The 23849-nt window shown below is 45.5% G+C and overlaps 1 protein-coding gene across 1 annotated transcript; it reads right to left on the bottom strand.

The window, feature by feature from the left end:
* Positions 1–397: 397 nt before the first annotated feature.
* On the bottom strand, positions 398–22855 carry il23r (interleukin 23 receptor). The gene is made up of 16 exons (XM_041838462.1): positions 22801–22855; positions 20888–21035; positions 20532–20707; positions 20145–20268; positions 19511–19677; positions 18868–19004; positions 18498–18708; positions 18217–18299; positions 17670–17874; positions 17320–17520; positions 17032–17130; positions 16698–16856; positions 14113–14253; positions 13563–13650; positions 13080–13170; positions 398–1365 (listed from the first exon to the last, which is right to left on the bottom strand). The coding sequence occupies exons 1-16, from the start codon at positions 22853–22855 to the stop codon at positions 733–735; spliced, it is 2718 nt and encodes a 905-aa protein (XP_041694396.1). The 3' UTR covers positions 398–732.
* Between the last annotated feature and the right edge of the window lie 994 nt (positions 22856–23849).

Here is a 23849-nt window from a genome sequence, read left to right as displayed (position 1 = left end):
AATGAGAGGAGGCATCGTAAACTATTGAGATGCACCCTCAGTTTTCTGAGCTCTCAGGGAGGAAGTGTGAAGTATTTTTCAGGAAGTCACTATAACTGCCTGGTACAGCAGGTGGCTCTATGAGGAGAACACAGCCCTGGCACAGATCTATGGATCAGTTTACCCTGCATTACTATACCATTACCATTATACCATGTTACACAGTGGTGTGCAAAGACTGTATCACTCATTTCTCAGATGCAGAATATAACTGTGTTGTAAACTTAACATGTCCTCAACATCCGTCTGCTTTGGGCAAGAAACCCATTGTGTGGTACAGTATAGATCAATAGACACACAGTGATTGACAGGGAAACATTTATCAACAAATCAAAAGAGAACCATCGTGCTCTTCCAGAAGCGTGGCTGGAGCGTAAAACCCGCTAATTCAGATAAACAAAGGGGTGTAATGGGTTCGCACTCATTTATCAACAGAAATACTCTTTATAGTGAACAATAATCTGTATATAGCAGCGAGCAGAAATTTTTATAAATCCACAGTTACAGTATATCATGTAATTGAGGTATGTGTCCTTTCAGTCCGTTCATCATTCTGAAACAATGGTATGGCTGTAAACTTTGCTAGAATTGTATTAAAGTCCATTCATTGGAACTGTTGTTCAGATGGGCAGAAAAATGCCTTTCCTCTCATCACTAAAGGATGGAGAATATAATGCTTTAAAGATGTCTCTGTCAGTGGTTGTAGGTAGTGGTGTTGAGGTCAGCAGCCTGGGGGAAGTAACCAGTGGTCAGTGTCTTAGCCAGACAGCTGACTGGGTCCTCCAGAGCCACATTCTGTCCTTGTGCTGAGTCCAGAGAGCCAAGGCCCACCTCCACCTCCAACCCCTTTTCTTCCAGCCACGTGTCCCCAGAAAAGAGGCTTGTTATCTTGGGAGGGCTTGGGGAGGTGTGCCGCCCCATTGAGATCAGATCCAGTCCTGGAGAAATGCCAGAGAAATCTACTGTTACATTACACAGCCAGCCTCCTAGCAGTCCTCCGGACTCCTCAGGGCATCTGTCTGTTCTCTTACAGCTGGGAATGTGTCCCCTGTATTCCTCCTTCTCCTTCTTGTCTCGTGGAGCTGTGGTTGTAATCTGAGGTTTGTATCCGATATTCCCCAGAGGTGCTGCTGTGCATTCGGTCTGTGTCGTCCCTTCTCCTGTCCCCTCTCCTCCCCCGGCCCTGGCTCCAGCCTGGAGACGCTTGATGTGGATGATGGGGTACAGTTTCTCCCTCTCCCCAGGAGGGATCTCCTCAATGGGGGACAGCGGTGGGTCACTGAGGGTGAACAGCCAGGACGAAGCTGGGTCCACTGGCTCTTCATTCTGTAGGAGGACAATACAAACACAGAGGTTATAATGAAAGCTAGTAGGCCTGGTTTAGATGACAGGGGTCTAATTGTTTATTTGGATCCACAAGAAACACAAAACATGACAAGTAACAAAACACTGATACACTGACAGACAAGAACAGTCACAAAGGGTGGCTATTTGAAGAATCTCAAATATAAAATATATTTTGATTTGTTTAACACTTTTTGGTTACTACATGATTCCATATGTGTTATTTCATAGTTTTGATGTCTTCACTATTATTCTACAATGTAAAAAATAGTAAAAATAAAGAAAAACCCTTGAATGAGTAGGTGTGTCCAAACCTTTGACTGGTAGTATAAGTATTCACACGCCTTTACTATGCCACTCGAAATTGAGCTCAGGTGCATCCAATTTCCTTTGATCATCCTTGAGATGTCACTACAATTTGATTGGAGTCCACCTGTGCCCAGTTTGGACATGATTTAGAAAGAAACACACCTCGGAGAGTATTCAGACCCCTTGACCTTTTCCATATTTTGTTACGTTACAGCCTTATTCTAAAATGGATTTTTTTTTTTATAATCCTGAGCAATCTACATACAATACCCCATAATGACGAAGGGAAAACAGGTTTTTAGACATTTTTGCAAATGTATAATTTAAAAAAGAATAATACCTTATTTGTATAAGTATTCAGACTCAACATGTATCTCAGGTGCATCCTGTTTCCATTGATTATCCTTGAGATGTTCCTACAACTTGATTGGAGTCCACCTGTGGTAAATTCAATTGATTGGACATGATTTGGAAAGGCACACAACTGTCTATATAAAGTCCCACAGTTGACAGTGCATGTCAGGGCAAAAACCAAGCAATGATGTCGAAGGAATTGTCCGTAGAGCTCCGAGACAGGATTGTGTCGAGGCACAGATCTGGGGAATGGTACCAAAAAATGTCTGCAGCATTGAAGATTCCCAAGAACACAATGGCCTCCATCATTCTTAAATGGAAGAAGTTTGGAACCACCAAGACTCTTCCTAGAGCTGGCCGCCCGGCCAAACTGAGCAATTGGGGGAGAAGGGCCTTGGTCAGGGAGGTGACCAAGAACCCGATGGTCACTCTGACAGAGCTCTAGAGTTCCTCTATGGAGATGGGAGAACCTTGATGAAAACCTGCTCCAGAGCGCTCAGGACCTCCGACTGGGGCAAAGGTTCACCTTCCAAGCACACAACCAAGAAAGGCTTCGGGACAAGTCTCTGAATGTCCTTGAGTGGCCCAGCCAGAGCCCGGACTTGAACCCGATCAAACATCTCTGGAGAGACCTGAAAATAGCTGTGCAGCAACGCACCCCATCCAACCTGACAGAGCTTGAGAGGATCTGCAGAGAAGAATGGGAGAAACTCCCCAAATACAAGTGTGCCAAGCTTGTAGCGTCATACCCAAGAAGACTCAATGCTGTAATCGCTGCTAAAGGTGCTTCAACAAAGTACTGAGTAAAGGGTCAGAATATTTATTTAAATGTGATTTTCCGTTTTTTATTTTATAAATTATAAATTAGCAAGAAATTCAAAAAACCTGTTTTTGCTTTGTCATTATGGGATATTGTTTGTAGATTGATGAGGGGGAAAACTATTTAATCAATTTTAGAATTAGGCTGTAACATAACAAAATGTGGAAAAAGTCAAGGGGTCTAAATACTTTCCGAAGGCACTGTAAGGTCCCACAGTTGACAGTGCTGGTCAGAGCAGAAACTATACCATGAGGTTGAAAGAACTGTCCATAGATCTTCGAGATATATCTGGGAAAGGAGGTATAAAACAATTTCTAAAGTGTTGAACGTTTCCAAGAGCACAGTGGTCTCCATCATTGGGAAATGGAAAGAATATCGAACTACCCAGACTCTGCCTAGAGCTGGCCGTCTGACCAAACTGAGCAACCGGGCAAGAAGGACTTTGGTCAGGTAAGTGACCAAGAACCCAATGACCACTCTGACAGAACTACAGAGTTCCTTGGCTGAGATGGGATAACCTGCCAGAAGGACAACAGTCTCTACAGCATTTCACCAATCTAGGCTTTATGGGAGAGTGGCCAGTCGGAAGCCACTCCTGAGAAAAGGCACATGACAGCACGTCTGGAGTTTGCAAAAAGTTACGTGAAAGACTCTGAGAGCATAAAGCAAAAGATTCTGTGGTCTGATGAGACGTAAATGTAACTCTTTGGCCTGAATGCAAATTGCTATGTCTAGAGAAAACCAGGCACAGCTCATCACCCGTCTAACACCATCCCTACCATGAATCATGGTGGTGGCAGCATCATGCTATGGGGATACTTTTCAGCAGCAGAGACTGGGAGACTGGTAAGGATAGAGGGAACAATGAATGGAGCCAAATACAGGTAAATCCTTGATGAGAACCTGCTTCAGAGTGCAAACGACCTTAGACTGGGGCAAAGATTTATGTTTCAACAAGACAATGACCCCAAGCATACATCCAAAGCAATGCTGAAATGGCTTCAGAACAAGAATATGAAAGTCCTTGAGTGGCCCAACCAAAGCCCAGACTTGAATCCCATTGAAAATCTGTGGAAAGACTTGAAGGTTGCTGTTCACCGCCACTCCATCTAACTTAACACAGCTTGAGAAAATCTGCAAGGAAGAATGGGTGAAAATCCCCAAATCCAGATGTGCAAAGCTGATACAGACATACCCAAGACGACTCAAAGCTGTAATCGCCGCCAAAGGTGCTTCTACAAAGTATTGACTCGGGTGTGTGAATACTTATGTAAATGAGATATACAGTCCCAGTCAAAAGTTTGGACACACCTACTCATTAAATTCTTCTTTATTTTTACTATGTTCTACATTGTAAAATAATAGTGAAGACATCAAAACTATGAAATAACACATATGGAATCATGTAGTAAACAAAAAAGTGTTAAACAAATATATATATTTCCTTCAAATAACCACCCTTTGCCTTGATGACAGCTTTGCACACTCTTGGCATTCTCTCAACCAGCTTCACCTGGAATGCTTTTCCAACAGTCTTGAAGGAGTTCCCACATATGCTGAGCACTTGTTGGCTGCTTTTCCTTCACTCTGCGGTCCGACTCATCCCAAACCATCTCAATTGGGTTGAGGTCGGGGGATTGTGGAGGATAGGTCATCTGATGCAGCACTCCATCACTCTCCTTCTTGGTAAAATAGCCCTTACACAGCCTGGTGGTGTGTTGGGTCATTGTCCTGTTGAAAAACAAATGATAGTCCCACTAAGCCCAAACCAGATGGGATGGCGTATCGCTGCAGAATGCTGTGGTAGCCATGCTGGTTAAGTGTGCCTTGAATTCTAAATAAATCACAGATAGTGTCACCAGCAAAGCACCCCCACATCATAACACCTCCTCCTCCATGCTTTACGTTGGGAACTACACATGTGGAGATCATCCATTCACCCACACTGCGTCTCACAAAGACACGGCGGTTGGATCCAAAAATCTCAAATTTGGACTCCAGACCAAAATACAAATTTCCACCGGTCTAATGTCCATTGCTCTTGTTTCTTGGCTCAAGCAGGTCTCTTCTTATTATTGGTGTCCTTTAGTAATGGTTCCTTTGCAGTAATTCGACCACATCTGGGTGGAGGCGACGGAATGTTGTTATCAGCCCTGGGTCCAGAATGTCCCTCCTGGGCACCCAGGACCGCTCCTCCGGCCCATAACCCTCCCAATCCACCAGAAATTGGAGACCCCTCTCCAACCGCCGGCAGTCCAGGATCCGGTCCACAGTAAAAGCCGGCTGCCCTCCGATGAGGTGCAGAGGGGGAACAGGACGAGGAGGGGGAGCCAGGGGACAGGTGGCAAAGGGCTTGAGGAGAAACACATGGAATGTGGAATGCACATGCATGGAGGGGGGAAGTTGCAGGCGGTAGGCCACTGGGTTGACTCGCTGGACCACTCTAAATGGCCCCACGAACCGGGGGGACAGCTTCCTGGACTCCACGCGGAGGGGAAGATCCTGCGTGGAGAGCCACACCCTCTGTCCCGGGCGAAAAACCGGGGCCGGCCGACGCCTGAGGTTGGCCTGATGTTGATACCTGACCGAGGCCCGCTCAAGCGGCGCCCGTACCTGCCTCCAGGTACGGCGACAGTGACTGATGTGGGCCTGGACCGACGGAACCACCACCTCCTCCTCTTGCTCGGGGAATAGGGGTGGGGGGGGGTTGGTACCCATATTGGCACTGGAAGGGGGACAGGCCAGTGGATGAGCAGAGAAGGGTGTTGTGGGCGTACTCAGTCGCTGACTCCACATAGCTGGGTTGCTGGAGGCGTAGCACCTCAGCACCACCTCCAGATCCTGGTTGATGTGCTCCGTCTGCCCGTTTGACTGGGGATGGAAGCCATAAGACAAGCTGACTGAGGCGCCGAGGCAGGTGGCGAACGCCTTCCAGAACCTGGAGGCGAACTGAGGGCCCCGATCCGACACCACATCTTGGGGAAGGCCGTGAACCCGGAAAACGTGCTGCACCACCAACTTAGCCATCTCCCGGGCCGATGGGAGTTTGAGAAGGGGAATGAAGTGGGCAGCCTTCGAAAACCGGTCCACAACGACCAGGATGACTGTGTATCCATCAGAGGGGGGTATAGCGGGAAAAAAGAAATCCAGCGAGATGTGGGACCAGGGGCGCTTGAGGATAGGCATGGGTCGGACCAGCCCTGCCGCGGGCTGACGTGAGCTCTTCGTGTGCGCGCACACAGGGCAAGCAGCCACAAAGGCGCGCGTATCCCCCTCAGCTGAACGCCACCAGAACCTCCTATGCAGGAACTCCAATGTCCAGGCGCCCCCCGGATTGCTGGTGAGGTTGGACGCGTGTGCCCACTGAAGCAGTCGCGAGCACACTGCCTTGGGTACGTACATCCTCCCCGATGGACCTCCGCCCGGATCGAGCTCCCGCCGTAGCGCTGCTCTGACCAGCCTATCGATTCCCCACGAAACTGGGACAGCAATCAGGGCATTGGGGACAATGGGGTTGTCCCTCTCCACCAGGTCCACGGGGTCGAACTGCCGGGAGAGCACGTCAAGCTTGGTGTCCTTCAACCCCAGACGGTATGAGATCGTGAACCGGAACCTGGTGAAGAACAACGCCCACCTGGCCTGGCGCGAGTTGAGCCTCTTGGCCCACTGAATGTAGGCCCCCTGAATGTAAGCTAAGTTCTTATGGTCAGTCCATATGACGAATGGATGGGTGGCCCCCTCTAGCCAATGCATCCACTCCCCCAGAGCGAGCTTGACCGCTAGCAGCTCAGGGTTCACCACGTCGTAATTCTGCTCCGCCAGGGACAGCTGACGGGAGAAATATGCGCAGGGGTGAGTCTTACCGTCCGTGAGGAACCACTGGGACAGGATTGCTCCCACTGCAACGTCTGAAGCATCCACTTCCACAATGAACGGTAGGGACGGATCAGGATGCCCTAGGACCGGGGCCGATGTAAAGCGCCACTTAAGCGCATCGAATGCGTTCCCAGCTTCCGGGGTCCAGGCGAAGGAGCGCACGCTCGTCTGGGTGAGAGCTGTCAGGGGAGCGGCTAGGGAGCTAAAATTGTGATTAAATCGCCTATAAAAATGTGTGAACCCTAAAAACTGTTGTAGTTGCTTGAGGTAGGAGGGCTGGGGCCAATCCAGTACCGCGCAGACCTTGGCTGGGTCCATCCGTAGGTCCCACTTGGTGACGATGAACCCCAGGAAGGAGACTGTCTCCGTGTGGAACACGCACTTCTGCGCCTTGATGTAGAGCTGGTGACGGAGAAGGCATTGGAGGACCTGTCGAACGTGCTGCTAGTGTTCACTCATGTCCTTTGAAAATATTAGGATATCATCCAAATACACGAACACCGCAGGCACGTTGGCTAGACCGAACGGCATGACTTGGTACTCGTAATGCCCACTGGGTGTGTTAAAAGCCGTCTTCCTCTCGTCCCCCTCCCAAATCCTCACCAGGTTGTAGGCATTTCGTAAGTCCAGCTTGGTGAAGATCCGGGCTCCCTGCAACGACTCAAATGCCGTCGTCATCAGGGGGAGTGGGTAGCGGTTCATAACTGTGATGTCGTTGAGCGCCCGGTAATCAATGCACGGCCGTTGAGTAGACCCTTGGCACGCCTTTTACTAAACACCTCCCCCAGATCCCAATACTCCCGGGGAACGCCTTCCAGGTCTTGGTCGGTGACGGAGTCTGTAGCCACCATCCTCCCTCGTGCTCCGACACCATCCGAGAGGTGTCGAACACCTTGCGTAGCTCCCGGGTGAATTGGTAGGAGTCGGAGCATGCCATAGTTTGGCTCTCCCACTCCGCAGTAGCCCAAGAAAGGGTGCGACACGTCAACAGAGTGATGATGTAGGCCACCCGGCCCTGCTCCGTCAGGAAGGAGGAGGGTTGTAGGCTGAATACCAGGGAACACTGGGTGAGAAATTCCCTGCAGCCCTCTGGACGTCCATCATACCTCTCCGGAGGTGGTAGGCGGGGTTCCCGCGATGTCGCAGGCGATACTAGAGACACCGCCGCCGCGGCTTCCGTCCGCCGGCTGCCGGGGCTGGTCGGGTGTCCACCCGGCTCTGCATGGCGATCGTCAGCTGGTGGAGATTCTCGGTGATCTGCAGCAGGCTGCGATCGTGTTGGTTCAGCATAGCTCCCTGCGTTGCCAATGCGCTCCGATACTGTGCTGCCTCCGCTGGGTCCATATTGGCTCAGTTTTCTGTAAGGGTTGGTGTGAGGTGTGACCCAGGTGCGGTGCAGGATAGACAGTAGGCAGTAGGTAGAGATGGTGAAACAAAGATCTTTACTGGTGGTCTCGAAGCCAGGATACAAAACAACAGACTTAACACGATAAAAGAAAGGTGGAGCAAATAAATCTTGAAAAACAGGCTGACAGGCAAAATACAAAATAGTAACTATGACTGAAATAATAAAAAAACAGGGAGAACACTTCTCGAGTACCTGTACATACTTCTCCGATCAGACACTGATTAGTACTGCTGAGCATAGAGAAGCTAGCAGAGAAAACTGAGCAAGGGAACACAGGGAAATGAGGGCATAAATACACAGGTGAACAGGTAGACACAGGTGACACCAATAGGAACTGCGAACCCCTCCTGTAACAGATCCTTGAATGAGTAGGTGTGTCCAAACTTTTGACTGGTACTGTATATATTTTTTGTACATGTTTTCACTTTGTCATTATGGGGTAATGTGTGTAGACGGGTGAGAATTTGTATTTATTTAATCTATTTTGAATTCAGGCTGTAACACAACAAAATGTGGAATAAGTAAATGGGTTTGAATACTTTCTGAAGGCACTGTACCTCCATACCTCCATACTTCCATTCAATACCATTGTGTTCGTGAGAGTCTCATCTTTCCATAGAGTGGCCAAACCGTTTGAATGCTACAGACGTTTTCGTGAGGATACCGATTTTCGGGATGTCTCCTGGTCTGACGAACAGCGCTGTAGCTCTGCCACTTTCCACCGCAAATGCAGAAGGCCGACATAGGCAGATGCGGTGGATTGAGACGCAGCCCATGCAAAAGACAGATATATCTAACTTAAACTGACAGATTTTGATGGGGAATTTTTAATCATGTTAATTAGATTGACGCACAGGTGCAGCTTCACCAGATACAGCTTTGCTAGGTATTGCTTTGCTGCACTTGACCATATTACCAGACAGCAATAAAGATGGGACAAGACCAGAGCCTGAACAACTACTACAGTTGATGTGTCAAAAACGCAGAACATATATTTTTTAACAGACATACCCCTCCACATCTTCACAACAACTTTGTCAATATGACTTGATCATGATAATTAACTATCCAATGTTATACCTAGGAGTTTAGCTTCCTCAACTTGCTCAATGGTTACACCCTTTATGTACAACTCCAGTTGAGGTTTAGGTCTTAGAGAATGTTTTGAACCAAATACAATGCTTTTAGTTTTAGATGTATTTAAGACCAGTTTATTATTAATCACCCATTCTGATACTGACTGTAACTCCTGCAAACTCACTAGCTTTGGGTGCTGGCATGGAGTGTGGAATCCTCAGCATACATATTTATTCTAGCTTCGTGTAAGACCAGTGACAAATCATTTGTAAAAATAGAGAAGAGTAACGGCCCAAGGCCCTGAGGGACACCGCACTGTACATACAGTGAGGGGGAAAAGTATTTGATCCCCTGCTGATTTTGTACGTTTGCCCACTGACAAAGACATGATCAGTCTATAATTTTAATGGTAGGTTTATTTGAACAGTGAGAGACAGAATAACAACAACAAAATCCAGAAAAACGCATGTCAAAAATGTTATAAATTGATTTGCATTTTAATTAGTACTTAGTGGCAAAACCCTTGTTGGAAATCACAGAGGTCAGACGTTTCTTGTAGTTGGCCACCAGGTTTGCTCACATCTCAGGAGGGATTTTGTCCCACTCCTCTTTGCAGATCTTCTCCAAGTCATTAAGGTTTCGAGGCTGACGTTTGGCAACTCAAACCTTCAGCTCCCTCCACAGATTTTCTATGGGATTAAGGTCTGGAGACTGGCTAGGCCATTCCAGGACCTTAATATGCTTCTTCTTGAGCCACTCCTTTGTTGCCTTGGCCGTGTGTTTTGGGTCATTGTCATGCTGGAATACCCATCCACGACCCATTTTCAATGCCCTGGCTGAGGGAAGGAGGTTCTCACCCAAGATTTGACGGTACATGGCCCCGTCCATCGTCCCTTTGATGCGGTGAAGTTGTCCTGTCCCCTTGGCAGAAAAACACCCCCAAAGCATAACGTTTCCACCTCCATGTTTGACGGTGGGGATGGTGTTCTTGGGGTCATAGGCAGCATTCCTCCTCCTCCAAACACGGCGAGTTGAGTTGATGCCAAAGAGCTCAATTTTGGTCTCATCTGACCACAACACTTTCACCCAGTTCTCCTCTGAATCATTCAGATGTTAATTGGTAAACTTCAGACGGGCATGTATATGTGCTTTCTTGAGCAGGGGGACCTTGCGGGCGCTGCAGGATTTCAGTCCTTCACGGCGTAGTGTGTTACAAATTGTTTTCTTGGTGACTATGGTCCCAGCTGCCTTGAGATCATTGACAAGATCCTCCCGTGTAGTTCTGGGCTGATTCCTCACCGTTCTCATGATCATTGCAACTCCACAAGGTGAGATCTTGCATGGAGCCCCAGGTCGAGGGAGATTGACAGTTCTTTTGTGTTTCTTCCATTTGCGAATAATCACACCAACTGTTGTCACCTTCTCACCAAGCTGCTTGGCGATGGTCTTGTAGCCCATTCCAGCCTTGTGTAGGTCTACAATCTTGTCCCTGACATCCTTGGAGAGCTCTTTGGTATTGGCCATGGTGGAGAGTTTGGAATCTGATTGATTGATCGCTTCTGTGGACAGGTGTCTTTTATACAGGTAACAAACTGAGATTAGGAGCACTCCCTTTAAGAGTGTGCTCCTAATCTCAGCTCGTTACCTGTATAAAAGACACCTGGGAGCCAGAAATCTTTCTGATTGAGAGGGGGTCAAATACTTATTTCCCTCAATAAAATGCAAATCAATTTATAACATTTTCGACATGCATTTTTCTGGATTTTTTTGTTGTTATTCTGTCTCTCACTGATCAAATAAATCTACCATTACAATTATAGACTGATCATTTCTTTGTCAGTGGGCAAATGTGCAAAATCAGCAGGGGATCAAATAATTTTTCCCCTCACTGTATCTGATGTTAGAGAAGCTTCCATTGAAGAACACTATCTGGGTTCTGTTGGATAAATAACTCTCCAACCATGTGATGTCAGGTGATGTGAAGCCATAGCAAGTGCATTTTTTCAATAAAAATGTATGATCAATAACATCAAAGGCTGCACTGAAATCTAACAATACAGCTCCAACTATCATCTTATTATTCATTTATTTTAACCAATCATCAGTCACCATTTATTTTAACCAATCATCAGTCATCTGAGTCAGTGCAGTACAACTTGAGTGCCCTTCTCTATATGCATGATGAAAGTCAGTAGTTAACTTATTCTCTGAAAAATAGCATTGTATTTGGTCAAACACAATCCTCTCCATCAGTTTACTAAGGCAGCAAACTGATTGGGCGACTGCTAGAGCAGGCAAAGGGTGCTAGGCTCATGTCTTGGCTCATGTCTTGGCTCATGTCTTGGGTTTTTACAGAAAGGCTTTAGGCCAGGGGTAGTTGGGTCGGTAGTCATTTAGGCAGGTTATCTTAGTGTTCTTGGGCACAGGGACTATGGTGGTCTGCTTGAAACATGTTGGTATTACAGACTCAGTCAGGGACATGTTGAAAATGTCAGCGAAGACACTTGCCAGTTGGTCAGCGCATGCTCGGAGTACACGTCCTGGTAATCAGTCTGAATGTTGACCTGCTGAAAAGTCTTACTCACATCGGCTACGGAGAGCGTGATCACATAGTCATCCGGAACAGCTGATGCTCTCATGCATGCTTGTTGCTTGCTTTGAAGTGAGCATAGAAGTGTTTTAGCTCGTCTGGTAGGCTTGGGTCACTGGGCAGCTGGCGGTTGTGCTTGCCTTTGTAGTCTGTAATAGTTTTCAAGCCCTGCCACATCCGACGAGTGTCAGAGCCGGTGTAGTACGATTCAATCTTAGTCCTGTATTGACTCTTTGCCTGTTTGATGGTTCGTTGGAGGGCATAGCGGGAGTTCTTATAAGCGTCCGGGTTAGAGTCCCGCTCCTTGAAAGCGGCAGCTCTACTCTTTAGCTCAGTGCGGATGTTGCCTTTAATCCATGGCTTCTGGTTGGGGTATGTACGTAAGGTCACTGTGGGGACGACGTCATCAATGCACTTATTTATGAAGCCTGATGTGGTGTACTCCTCAATGCTATCAGAAGAATCCCGGAACATATTCCAGTCTGTGCTAGCAAAACAGTCCTGTAGCTTACCATCTGCGTCATCTGACCACTTCCTTATTAACCGAGTCACTAGTGCTTCCTGCTTTAGTTTTTGCTTATAAGCAGGAATCAGGAGGATAGAGTTATGGTCAGATTTGCCAAATGGAGGGCGAGGGAAGCTTTGTACACGTCTCTGTGTGTGGAGTAAAGGTGATCTAGAGTTTTTTTTCCCTCTGGTTGCACATTTAACATGCTGGTAGAAATTAGGTAGAACGGATGTAAGTTTCCCTGCATTAAAGTCCCCAGCCACTAGGAGTGCTGCCTCTGGATGAGCGTTTTCCTGTTTACTTATGGCCTTTTACAGCTCATTGAGTGTAATCTTAGTGCAAGCATCGGTTTGTGGTGGTAAAATAGACAGCTACAAAAAATATAGATGAAAACTCTCTTGGTAAATAGAGTGGTCTACAGCTTATCACGAGATACTCTACCTCAGGCGAGCAAAACCTTGAGACTTTCATAGTATTAACACCTCCCCCATATTGTGAAACGTTAATATTGCGTTCTGAAAGAGGTGGATGTGTTTATATTGCGTTCTGATAGAGGTATCCGTGTTTATATTGGATTCTGAAAGTGGTGGAAGTATTTCTATTGCATTCTGAAAGATGTAGACGTGTATATTTTGCATTCTGAAAGATGTAGAAGTATTTATATTGCATTCTGAAAGATGTAGATGCGTTTATATTGCGTTCTGAAAGAGGTAGACAGGGAGGTGAAGACACTATTTTTCTGTTAGTAGATTACCTTCAGTAGTCTGATAGCATTGCTGTTTCCAGGCTTGGGGAGGTTCTCAGAAAGCCAGACAGGGCCCAGGGATAGACATGTCTGTTTGATCCTGCAGGGGATGGAAGTCTCATAATGAGCTGGGTTGTTTACTGCTTGTTTGCTGTTGATCACTTTATCTCATATTGGGGATGCGTTATTATGAGGTTGTGTGGTTGTGACCAGTTTTGCTCAGCTCTTTAGGCAATACAGTGCATTACAGTGCATGCAGTAAATATTGCATACAAACAGATGTGTTAACCACAATGCTCACCACAGTCAAAAATAAAATAGTCAACCTCACGAGCACAGTAAACTCAAAAACAGAAAGAGTACAGTACATCTTTGGAGAGTAAGTACCAGAAAGTATACACTGTCTGTTACCACGTCAACTAAATAATAAAAAGCTGTAACAGGATTGTAAACGTAAGCGTCATCAGGCCAACATCTCTGTCAGCTTGGTACCTTTTCCTCACACAGCTCCAACACATCAGGTTCGCCATTATCACCATGACGATGGTTGCCACGAGCGACACGCCAGCCACCAACCCAACTAGAGAAGAACTTGGTACATGTTAGCAAACGACAGCACACTGTAAGAACAGGCTAAGACATCCGAGAGGCAATCATAGTGTGTTTGGAACAGAGTGAAGTGAAGGATTGATTGGTTTGGAACGTGGCCAAGGTGGTGAATTAGCCTCTACGACAATCCTGATCTCACGAGCTTACATTCTAGCAAAACAGAATGCAAGCTCGCAAGATCAGGATGTTCATACAAGGCTAGTTGTGAATGTGACTGACCTGCAGAGCTTAGGGAGGGAGGGAGTGAGTTGTTGTGAGTAAGTTTGGAACATGGCCATGGTAGTGAATGTGAGTGACCTGCCGGGCTAAGGGAAGGAGGGAGGGAGGGAGTTTGGAACGTGGCCATGGTTGTGAATTTGGCTGACCTGCAGGGCTGAGGGAGGGAGGGAGGGAGTTAGTTTGGAATGTGGCCATGGTTGTGAATGTGACTGACCTGCAGTGACTGGAGACTGCGAGAATAGCCACTCCCCCTGTGGTCCTTCCCCTGCAGCCGTGGAGGCAGACACTCTGAGGGCCACGGCCCCCTCAGGACAGTCCAGCCACCTCTGACTGGGCTCTGACCCTGATACAGTCACTGGAGAGAGGACAGCGGACCAGAGATATATAGCATTTGACCATGTACACAATCAATGAATCAATCAACAACTCAAACAATCAATCAATCAACCAATCAATTAAAAGGGCAATCAGCAGATGCTTTATCCATTATTGTACCCATTGATTCTTGAAGAATATAACTTATAAATGCCAAACAAAGAAAAATATATTATATATTTTAGATTCTTGTAGTAACCAAAAAAGTGTTAAACAAATCAAAATATATTTTATATTTGAGATTCTTCAAAGTACCCACCCTTTGCCTTGATGACAGCTTTGCACACTCTTGGCATTCTCTCAACCAGCTTCACCTGGAATGCTTTTCCAACAGTCTTGAGGGAGTTTCCACATGTGCTGAGGACTTGTTGGCTGCTTTTCCTTTACTCTGCGGTCCAACTCATCCCAAACCATCTCAATTGGGTTGAGGTCAGGTGATTGTGGAGGCCAGGTCATCTGATGCAGCACTCCATCACTCACCTCCTTGGTCAAATAGCCCTTACACAGCCTTGAGGTGTGTTGGGTCATTGTCCTGTTGAAAAACAAATGATAGTCCCACTAAGCGCAAACCAGATGGGATGGCGTATCGCTGCAGAATGCTGTGGTAGCCATGCTGGTTAAGTGTGCCTCATCAGACCAAAAAACAGATTTCCACTGGTCTATTGTCCATAGCTCGTGTTTCTTGGCCCAAGCAAGTCTCTTCTTCTTATTGGTGTCCTTTAGTAGTGGTTTCTTTGCAGCAATTCGACCATGAAGGCCTGATTCACGCAGTCTCCTTTGAACAGTTGATGTTGAGATGTGTCTGTTACTTGAACTCTGTGAAGCATTTATTTGGGCTGCAATTTCTGAGGCTGGTAACTCTAATGAACTTATTCTCTGCAGCAGAGATAACTCATGGTCTTCCTTTCCTGTGGGAGAGCCAGTTTCATCATAGCGCTTGATGGTTTTTGCGACCGCACTTGAAGAAACTTTCAAAGTTCTTGAGATGTTCCGTATTGACTGTAATGATGGACTGTCGTTTCTCTTTGCTTATTTGAGCTGTTCTTGCCATAATATGGACTTGGTCTTTGACCAAATAGGGCTATCTTCTGTATACCAATCCTACCTTGCCACAACACAACTGATTGGCTCAAACGCATTAAGAAGGAAATAAATTCCACAAATTAACTTTTAACAAGGCACACCTGTTAATTGAAATGCATTCCAGGTGACTACCTCATGAAGCTGGTTGAGAGAATGCCAAGAGTGTGGAAAGCTGTCACCAAGGCAAAGGGTGGCTACGTTGAAGAATCTCAAATATAAAATATATTTTCATTTTTGTAACACTTTTTTGGTTACTACATGATTCCATCTGTGTTATTTCATAGTTTTGATGTCTTCACTATTATTCTACAATGTAGAAAATAGTATAAATAAAGAAAAACCCTTGAATGTGTAGGTGTGTCCAAACCTTTGACTGGTACTGTAGATTCCCTACAACATGTTGTTACAGCCAGGACAACAACAGTTAAACTACAGTATTGCACCCAGCTTTCATCACACCAAGTCATTACTCTACAGGGACTGGGTGAAAATGCAGCTGTTCTAGTTGCGTTCCGCACCAGTACAGGGGTCCACAATGGGGAGTGGTTTATGATGGGTAACAACTCAGCTCTGACTTTAGCTTCAGATATGCATGTGCACACAACCACATCCTGCTGTGGTGTTTAAGAATAGCTTCTGATTCTCTGAAGTTCCAAGCACTGAAACTGCACACTGTAGCTAACTGAGACTAACTAATACAAACACACAAGACATCCATTCACTTCTATTGACTGAGAGGAGTTCCATTTGGCTCCCAGAGTATACTTCCTGAAGATTCTTGAGATGTACTGTATAATATCACAGTGTAATCCCTCTACATCTAATGTACAGTAATTCAGTATGATTCAGAGAGACAGGTTACTGGAACTAGGAGAGTAGTCTTGTCTTTCTCTGAGTGGTGGAAGGGTGGAAAGCCCATTCTCAGCCGTGTCTCAGCTCTGTGTCAGCTCTGTGTCAGCTCTATCTTAGCTCTGTGTCAGATCTCTCAGCTGTGGGTTTGTAAGGCGTGAGAATAAAAGAAATGACACTAGGTTGATTTCTAGGTAACCTTGTCCCCAGGCTCGAATTGCTGGCGATAGAGAGAAAGCCCGCTGGTGGGCGAGATTCATTTTTAGGTTACATGTTTTTTCCATTGTAATACTGGAGTATACACAGAACACCTTAGACACACCTAAAATGCGCACACATGCATATTGATAATGCATACACTACAGCACACACACACACACACACACACACACACACACACACACACACACACACACACACACACACACACACACACACACACACACACACACACACACACACACACACACACACACTCCTCTATCCTCTCACCCCTCTGGTTCTGGTCCATGACAGAGTCCAGTCTCCTGAGGTAGATGTTGTAGTGTGTTAGGAAGCCTCTCTGTTGGTCCACAGGTAGCTCCTCCCATTGGATCAGAACCCGTCTGGTTTCATGGGCCAACACTGACACCTTCGGTACCGACACAGGTTCTTAAATACAGACAGGGAGTCAGGGGACACTGTCACTGGAGAATATGTTTACTTCATTTGATGGGATAGCAAGGAAGCAGCAGTGCAAAGTGATACCATAAAGTAGCAAACAAAAACACAATGTGTTATTTTACATGAGGGATAATTTCACAAATTCCTAATCATGTGAACCTACTCTCTTCTCTGGAATAGACCAGGCCAGATGAGGGGTTGAACACACCCCATGTAGTGTCAGCATACAGAGACACATTATACCTCACTCCTGGCGTAAGACCTGAAACAACACACACCATATAATACATGAGTCTATCTCAGTAGTCCAAAGTAGTCAATTCTCTCCAATAGCTACCTCTAGTGGTTGATGGTGAGCATTGCCCCATCACATGCATTGTCAGAATCAGCAACAGTTTGTAGACAAAGACACGGTCAGAAATGTGTCTGTGTTTCTGACTTGTGTCTTTACCTGTGATGAGAGTTGTGTTTCTCTCCCTGGCCACTCTCTGCCAGCCCAGTTCCAGATGTCCACTCTTCCACTCCACTAAAAAGCCCAACAGTACCTCTACTTCTGCCCCGCTAGATCCATCCCACGACCAGGACAGGGCAACTACATCCCCTCCTTTTACGTTTGCAGGACTGAGGCTTCTCAGAACAGGCCCAGACACACCTGTAATACAAAAAAAAATGGTTGGTGTTCATCATATCACAATTAATTAAGTGAAAAACAAGTCAACCTGTGTCTGTGAGGTGTGTGGTAGCAGGTGTATCTTCTCACCTGTGTCTGTGAGGTTTGTTGTGGCAGGTGTATCTTCTCACCTGTGTGTGTGAGGTGTATGGTAGCATGTGGAGATGTCCCGTAGGAGGTGACAGCCCTGACAGACAACTCCTGAACCCCAGGTGACACCTGGACAGAACACTGGGTGACATCAGCAGGATAGGTGACCTCCTGTCTTTGACCCTCATGCAGGTAGACCAGCTCATACCTCAACACATGACCACTATAGTCACCTGGAGACAGGGGCTGAGGAGAGAGAGGGCAGAGCAGATGGAGACAGGGAAAGAAAGAGGAAAGGACAAAGGAGGGAGACCGAGAGAGGTGAGACAGAGAGATAAATAGATAAAGATCTCCTTTCCATGTAGTATTATCCAAGTTTATCATCCAAACAAAAATTGAAGGATTAAAGCTCTACAGAACAACATTGAAAATGCACAACCTCAAACAATACAACTGCCACCAACAGTCCACCATATTACACTATTTGATCTTCTTTAAAGTTCTTGGGGTCACAGAACAGCTTTTAGATGCTAAGCGTGCTATGCGTGCTAACAGACCAATCAAATCCGATAGTGTTTCTGCAGATACCTTCCACAGTACTGTCACGTCCTGAACCCCATCCACCCCAGGGACACCCAACACCCTCCAGACATCCAGCTCTCTAGTGGGGGCTGAAAACATACAGGAGAACCCAGTTACTCTGATGACAACACTTTACAGGTTAGTAAAAATATCTACATTTAGATAGTTACTTTTTCTTTAGACAACTTCCACAACACTGTCAAAATAATCAACCCTCACTGCAATGTGTGAACAGGCTCTCTCTGAAACGTGCATTATTTAAAAACAATGCTGGGCTCTGGGCTTACCTATGCCTGGGCTTGTTTTACTAGCTGATGGGCTCCATCTACTGCAGAGGGGCCTTTGGGTGGAGGAGGGCCTGAGCGCAGGGGTGGGCCTCTGTGCGGAGGTTGGCCTCTCTATGGAGAAACAGACTCTGATCTGGAACTCGTACTGTGTCAGGGGCTTCAGGCCCTCCACCTTGACCAGGCCACTGCTAGGATCCAAGTGTAGCTCCACCTGCACAAAAACACCAGCAGACAATGGCATTCACTTATACTTATTTTAATTTTTTTTGTATTAGTCCAACTGTTAGAGTGCATGTACAGTATTGGTACATTTAGATGCTACCAAGGTGGGGAATGGGGATGTTGATGACGACAATATGATAGAACTCACCCAGGAGCCATTGCCTGTTCTGAGCCTGGCGTGGGGTCTTAAAGGTTCTGGGTATTCTGCGCAGTTCCAGTGCAATACAGCTACCCTGGAGCCACTCCAAAACTCCAGGTTCATGATCTGAGGGGTGTCTGGTATCACTGCAATACCAAGAGACACATCAGGTAAATTACAAACCTATATGGGCTTAATGGGATGTTCTCATCATTTAAATGTTATTATACCCCAATGTCCTGTTCATTTACGGTTTATTAACATTGTCAGTCCTGGTATTGATCAGCACACAGAGACACTACATGCAGAGAAGCCGTTCCTTTGAAAACAAGGTCAAATTACTCAAACCATATCTGAGGATTTCACAGAAAGATGTCCTTAAAAGGAACAAGTTACAGGATGAGTAATTACTTCACATTCAAAACCCATAAACTTTTTCAGATATGAGAGAACATTATGTATATATTTAGGAGAAGAATTATAACAAAGTATTAATTTTATTATTCCCAGCACCAGAGAGAGAGGCGATTTGGTCGTGGTGGCTTGTGCACATGGATGCATATCCTTTATTGTAACAAAATATATGAAGATATAAAAAAACTGGTATGTACAGTATGTATGCGTGTATTTGTCTTCAGAGACATGAACTTACCTACATCGTTGACAGAGAAGTTGAAGGGTTGGGACAGTGATGCTCCCAGGTGGTTGTGAGCTCTTATACTCAGCTGGTACTGTTCATTCTCATCCAACTCCAACCGTGGAATACTGAACACACCAGTACCCGGGATCCCACGGTGAAACACCTGGGCTCTGTTTACACTGTGGATAAGCAAGTCACATTACTTTTCCAGAGAAGGACAAATTAGGAAAATCTTTCCCTGCCTTGAATCTGTTAATTATTCTGTTTAAGTGCTCAAACCACGTATATAAAAGGTTGATTGTGTGTGTGTGTGTGTGTGTGTGTGTGTGTATACTACACTGTTAGAAAAAAGGTGCTATCTAGAAACTAAAAAGGTTATTCAGCTGTCCCCATCAGATAATTATTTGAAGAACCTGTGTTGGTTCCAGGTAGAACCCTTTTGGTTCCAAGTAGAACTCTTTCCACAGAGGGTTCTACCTGGAACCAACAAGGTTTTTTACCTGGAACCAAAAAGGGTTATCCTATGGGGACAGCCGAAGAACACATCTATTTACAATTTATTTTTGATGTGGTAACCCTAGCCCAGGGTGGAGGAAAAGGCAGTGAGCAGACTTCACCACACGACACGACACATCACCCAGCTCACCTCCTGACTGAGACATTGTACGTTGTGACCAGGTGTGTTTCCCGTCCTCTGCTCCAGCTACAGCTGATCTCATCTGAGTCCCTGGGAGCCTGGCAGGCTATACCACTGGGCTCTTCAGGAGGGTCTGCAGGGAAGGAGAGCAACAGTATACAACACACCCTTACAGGGTCGAGCAGGGTCTGAACAGGGTCATTTTGAGTGCACAGAATAAGGCATTTAGAAAATAAGTGCTTTACAGTGAATTGCTCAGAATATTAGTTTTATTATTTCATAAGAGTCCAGAATTGGTCAAGTGAGAACTAATACTAATTTGCAGCAAAATCAACCAGCCAGAGAGGCAACAACACCGCAAAGATAACATCCAGAATCTAAAGGCAGTAGACATACATCCAGTGTGTAGGTCTAGTCCACAGACAGTCTGTATGCGTCCGTCTGTGTGAGTCCGCAGCCTACAGACCAGAATGGAGTTTGGTGTGCGGAGGTTAGTCAGTCTCAGCCGGACAGTGGAACAGTTCAACCTCTCTAGTGGCCTCTGGTCCTGCCCATTCAGTTCCACAGATAAACTGACAACACAAAGAGATTTCAATACTACAAAATGTCTCTCTGTGTTCCCTTCTCTTCATTATTCCACTCTCCTTCCTCTCTATATACAGACAGTCAGACAAACATACAGACAGGCAGGCAGGCAGACAAACACCGACCGACCGACAGACAGACAGCTATCTACCGACCGACAGACAGACCTGTAGTCACAGTGGGGCCTTGTGGTTGTGCAGTACACTGTAAGGTTGGAACCCATGGGGAAGAGTGGCCCAGGTTCTACAGTCACAGACCCCTGACAGATGATACCCATCCTCGGACCTGATGGGCTGGCTGGAACTTGTAGGGAACCTGTCCACAAACACAACATAACACAGTGTTACACACAGTGCATTCGGAAAGTATTCAGACACCTTTAATTTTTCCACATTTTGTTACGTCACAGCCTCATCAATCTACACACAATACCCCATAATGACAAAATGAAAACAGGTTTTTAGACATTTTTGCACATTTATAAAAAAAAATGAAAAAAGAAATACCTTATTTACATAAGTATTCAGACCCTTTGCTATGAGACTCAAAATTGAGCTCAGATGCATCCTGTTTCCATTGATCATCCTTGAGATGTTTCTACAACTTGACTGGAGTCCACCTGTGGTAAATTAAATTGATTGAACATGATTTGGAAAAGCACACACCGGTCTATATAAGGTCCCACAGTTCACAATGCATTTCAGAGCAAAAACCAAGCCATGAGGTCGAAGGAATTGGCCGTAGAGCTCCGAGACAGGATTGTGTCGAGGCACAAATCTGGAGAAGGGTACCAAAAAATGTCTGCAGCATTGAAGGTCCACAAGAACACAGTGGCCTCCATCATTCTTAAATGGAAGAAGTTTGGAACCACCAAGACTCTTCCTAGAGCTGGCCGCCCGGCCAAACTGTGCAATGGGGGGAGAAGGGCCTTGGTCCGGGAGGTGACCAAGAACCTGATGGTCTCTCTGACAGAGCACTAGAGTTCCTCTGTGGAGATGGGAGAACCTTCCAGAAGGACAACCATCTCTGCAGCACTCCACCAATCAGGCCTTTATGGTAGAGTGGCTAGACTGAAGCCACTCCTCAGTAAAAGGCACATGACAGCCCGCTTGGAGTTTGCCAAAAGGCACCTAAAGGACTCTCAGACCATGAGAAACAAGATTCTCTGATGAAACCAAGATTGAACTCTTTGGCCTGAATGCCAAGTGTCACGTCTGGAGGAAACCTGGTACCATCCCTACGGTGAAGCATGGTGGTGGCAGCATCATGCTGTGGGGATGTTTTTCAGCTGCAGGGACTGGGAGACTAGTCAGGATCGAGGGAAAGATGAACGGAGCAAAGTACAGAGAGATCCTTGATGAAAACCTGCTCCAGAGCGCTCAGGACCTCAGACCGGGGCGAAGGTTCACCTTCCAACAAGACAACGACCCTAAGGACACAGCCAAGACAACTCAGGAGTGGCTTCAGGACAAATCTCTGAATGTCCTTGAGTGGCCCAGACAGAGCCCGGACTTGAACCTGATCTAACATCTCTGGAGACACCTGAAAATAGCTGTGCAGCGACGCTCCCCATCCAACCTGACAGAGCTTGAGAGGATCTGCAGAGAAGAATGGGAGAAACTCCCCAAATACAGGTGTGCCAAGCTTGTAGCGTCATACCCAAGAAGACTTGAGGTTATAATGCTGCCATAAGTGCTTCAACAAAATACTGAGTAAAGGGTCTGAATACTTATGTAAATGTGATATTTAAGTGTTTTATTTTTTATAAATTAACAACAAAAATCTAAAAATGTTTTGTTATTATGGAGTATTGTGTGTAAATTGATGATTTCTTATTGATTTTTTATCCATTTTAGAATAAGGCTGTAACGTAACAAAATGTGGAAAAAGTCAAGGGGTCTGAATACTTTCCGAATGCACTGTATTGTGAAGTCATGGGCAGTTCGCTCTAGAGAGGAATGAACCAACTCTGGAATTTTAAACAATGCTAAACAATGTTAAACTAAACATTTATTGGAATGTAAAATGTAATGCACAACATTATTTATTTCCATATTATGAAAATACAGGAATCACTTACATCTGTTCAGGAGAAATATGACGGTAGTCCTCCAAATGGTTCTGAAGAGACTCATCTCACCTGTTCTCCTCTGGCTCTCTGTGTCTACAGATAGACAAACATTGGCACAAATCCTTTTCAGCTGAACATTTGATCTTGATTGTGATGACAGATCAAATTGGCTGCACACAACTGTAGCCTCATATATCAAAATAACAATAGCTTTTTCCAACCTGATCTCAATGCCAGAATTATACCTCATTAATAAGAGCAGTGCAATTCTGAGTATTGAACATATTGGTTGATATGTTTGAGCGAGAGAGAAAAACAAGGTCTGGCCATGCTCTTCCTCTTAGAAATGTCTGTATACAGTAGATAACATGAATTAACCAAAGTAGAGGCAGTTGAAATCGTGATAGCTATGTGACTGGAATAGGATACGTGACATATATATATTTATCACAGTGTCTGCACATGAACTGCACACACGAGATATGTGACCTTATTAAACTTTTGTATACACATTATTTTAGAAAATAAATCCTAACACATTCTTAAACTCACCTTAGGATAAGTCAAAAAGTACATAATATGAAAGTGAAATGTTGAAATAGTAATACAATGACACTTCTTCTCTCTAACTCTTCTTCTTTCAGTCTTCCATTTGCTCCTGTCTCTAGTTTTTTGTATGGTCATAATGTCAATATAAAGACATTTGGATGACTGTGACTCACCAGCATCTTAAAGTGGCCACATCCCTTATTTGAAGAGGACTGATAACCCGTCTGAGGATGAAGTCAAATAGTAAGATAAAGATTAACAATCAGCATATTCCAGGTATAACTAAACCTTAATTTGCTGACGACTTGCTTTTAATATGTTTTTGTCATCTTTGCTCTTAGACTTGGTGTTGAAACTTCTTAAAAGGAGGCAATGACCTAGATCTGAGGTCTTTTAGCAAGTGCTGGAACTTTGTACGTTACTTTGCCCCACTTAAGGAACCACAGCGGTTCTGTTAAGTCAGCTGACTCAGAGGTCGGTGTCCTCAATAACTGTTTCCACTAAATGTG

The sequence above is a fragment of the Coregonus clupeaformis genome, chromosome 20, assembly GCF_020615455.1.
Source record: "Coregonus clupeaformis isolate EN_2021a chromosome 20, ASM2061545v1, whole genome shotgun sequence".
Taxonomy (NCBI): domain Eukaryota; kingdom Metazoa; phylum Chordata; class Actinopteri; order Salmoniformes; family Salmonidae; genus Coregonus; species Coregonus clupeaformis.
The sequence above is the reverse complement of the archived record's forward strand: the minus strand, read 5'-3'. Positions and strand labels throughout refer to the sequence as shown.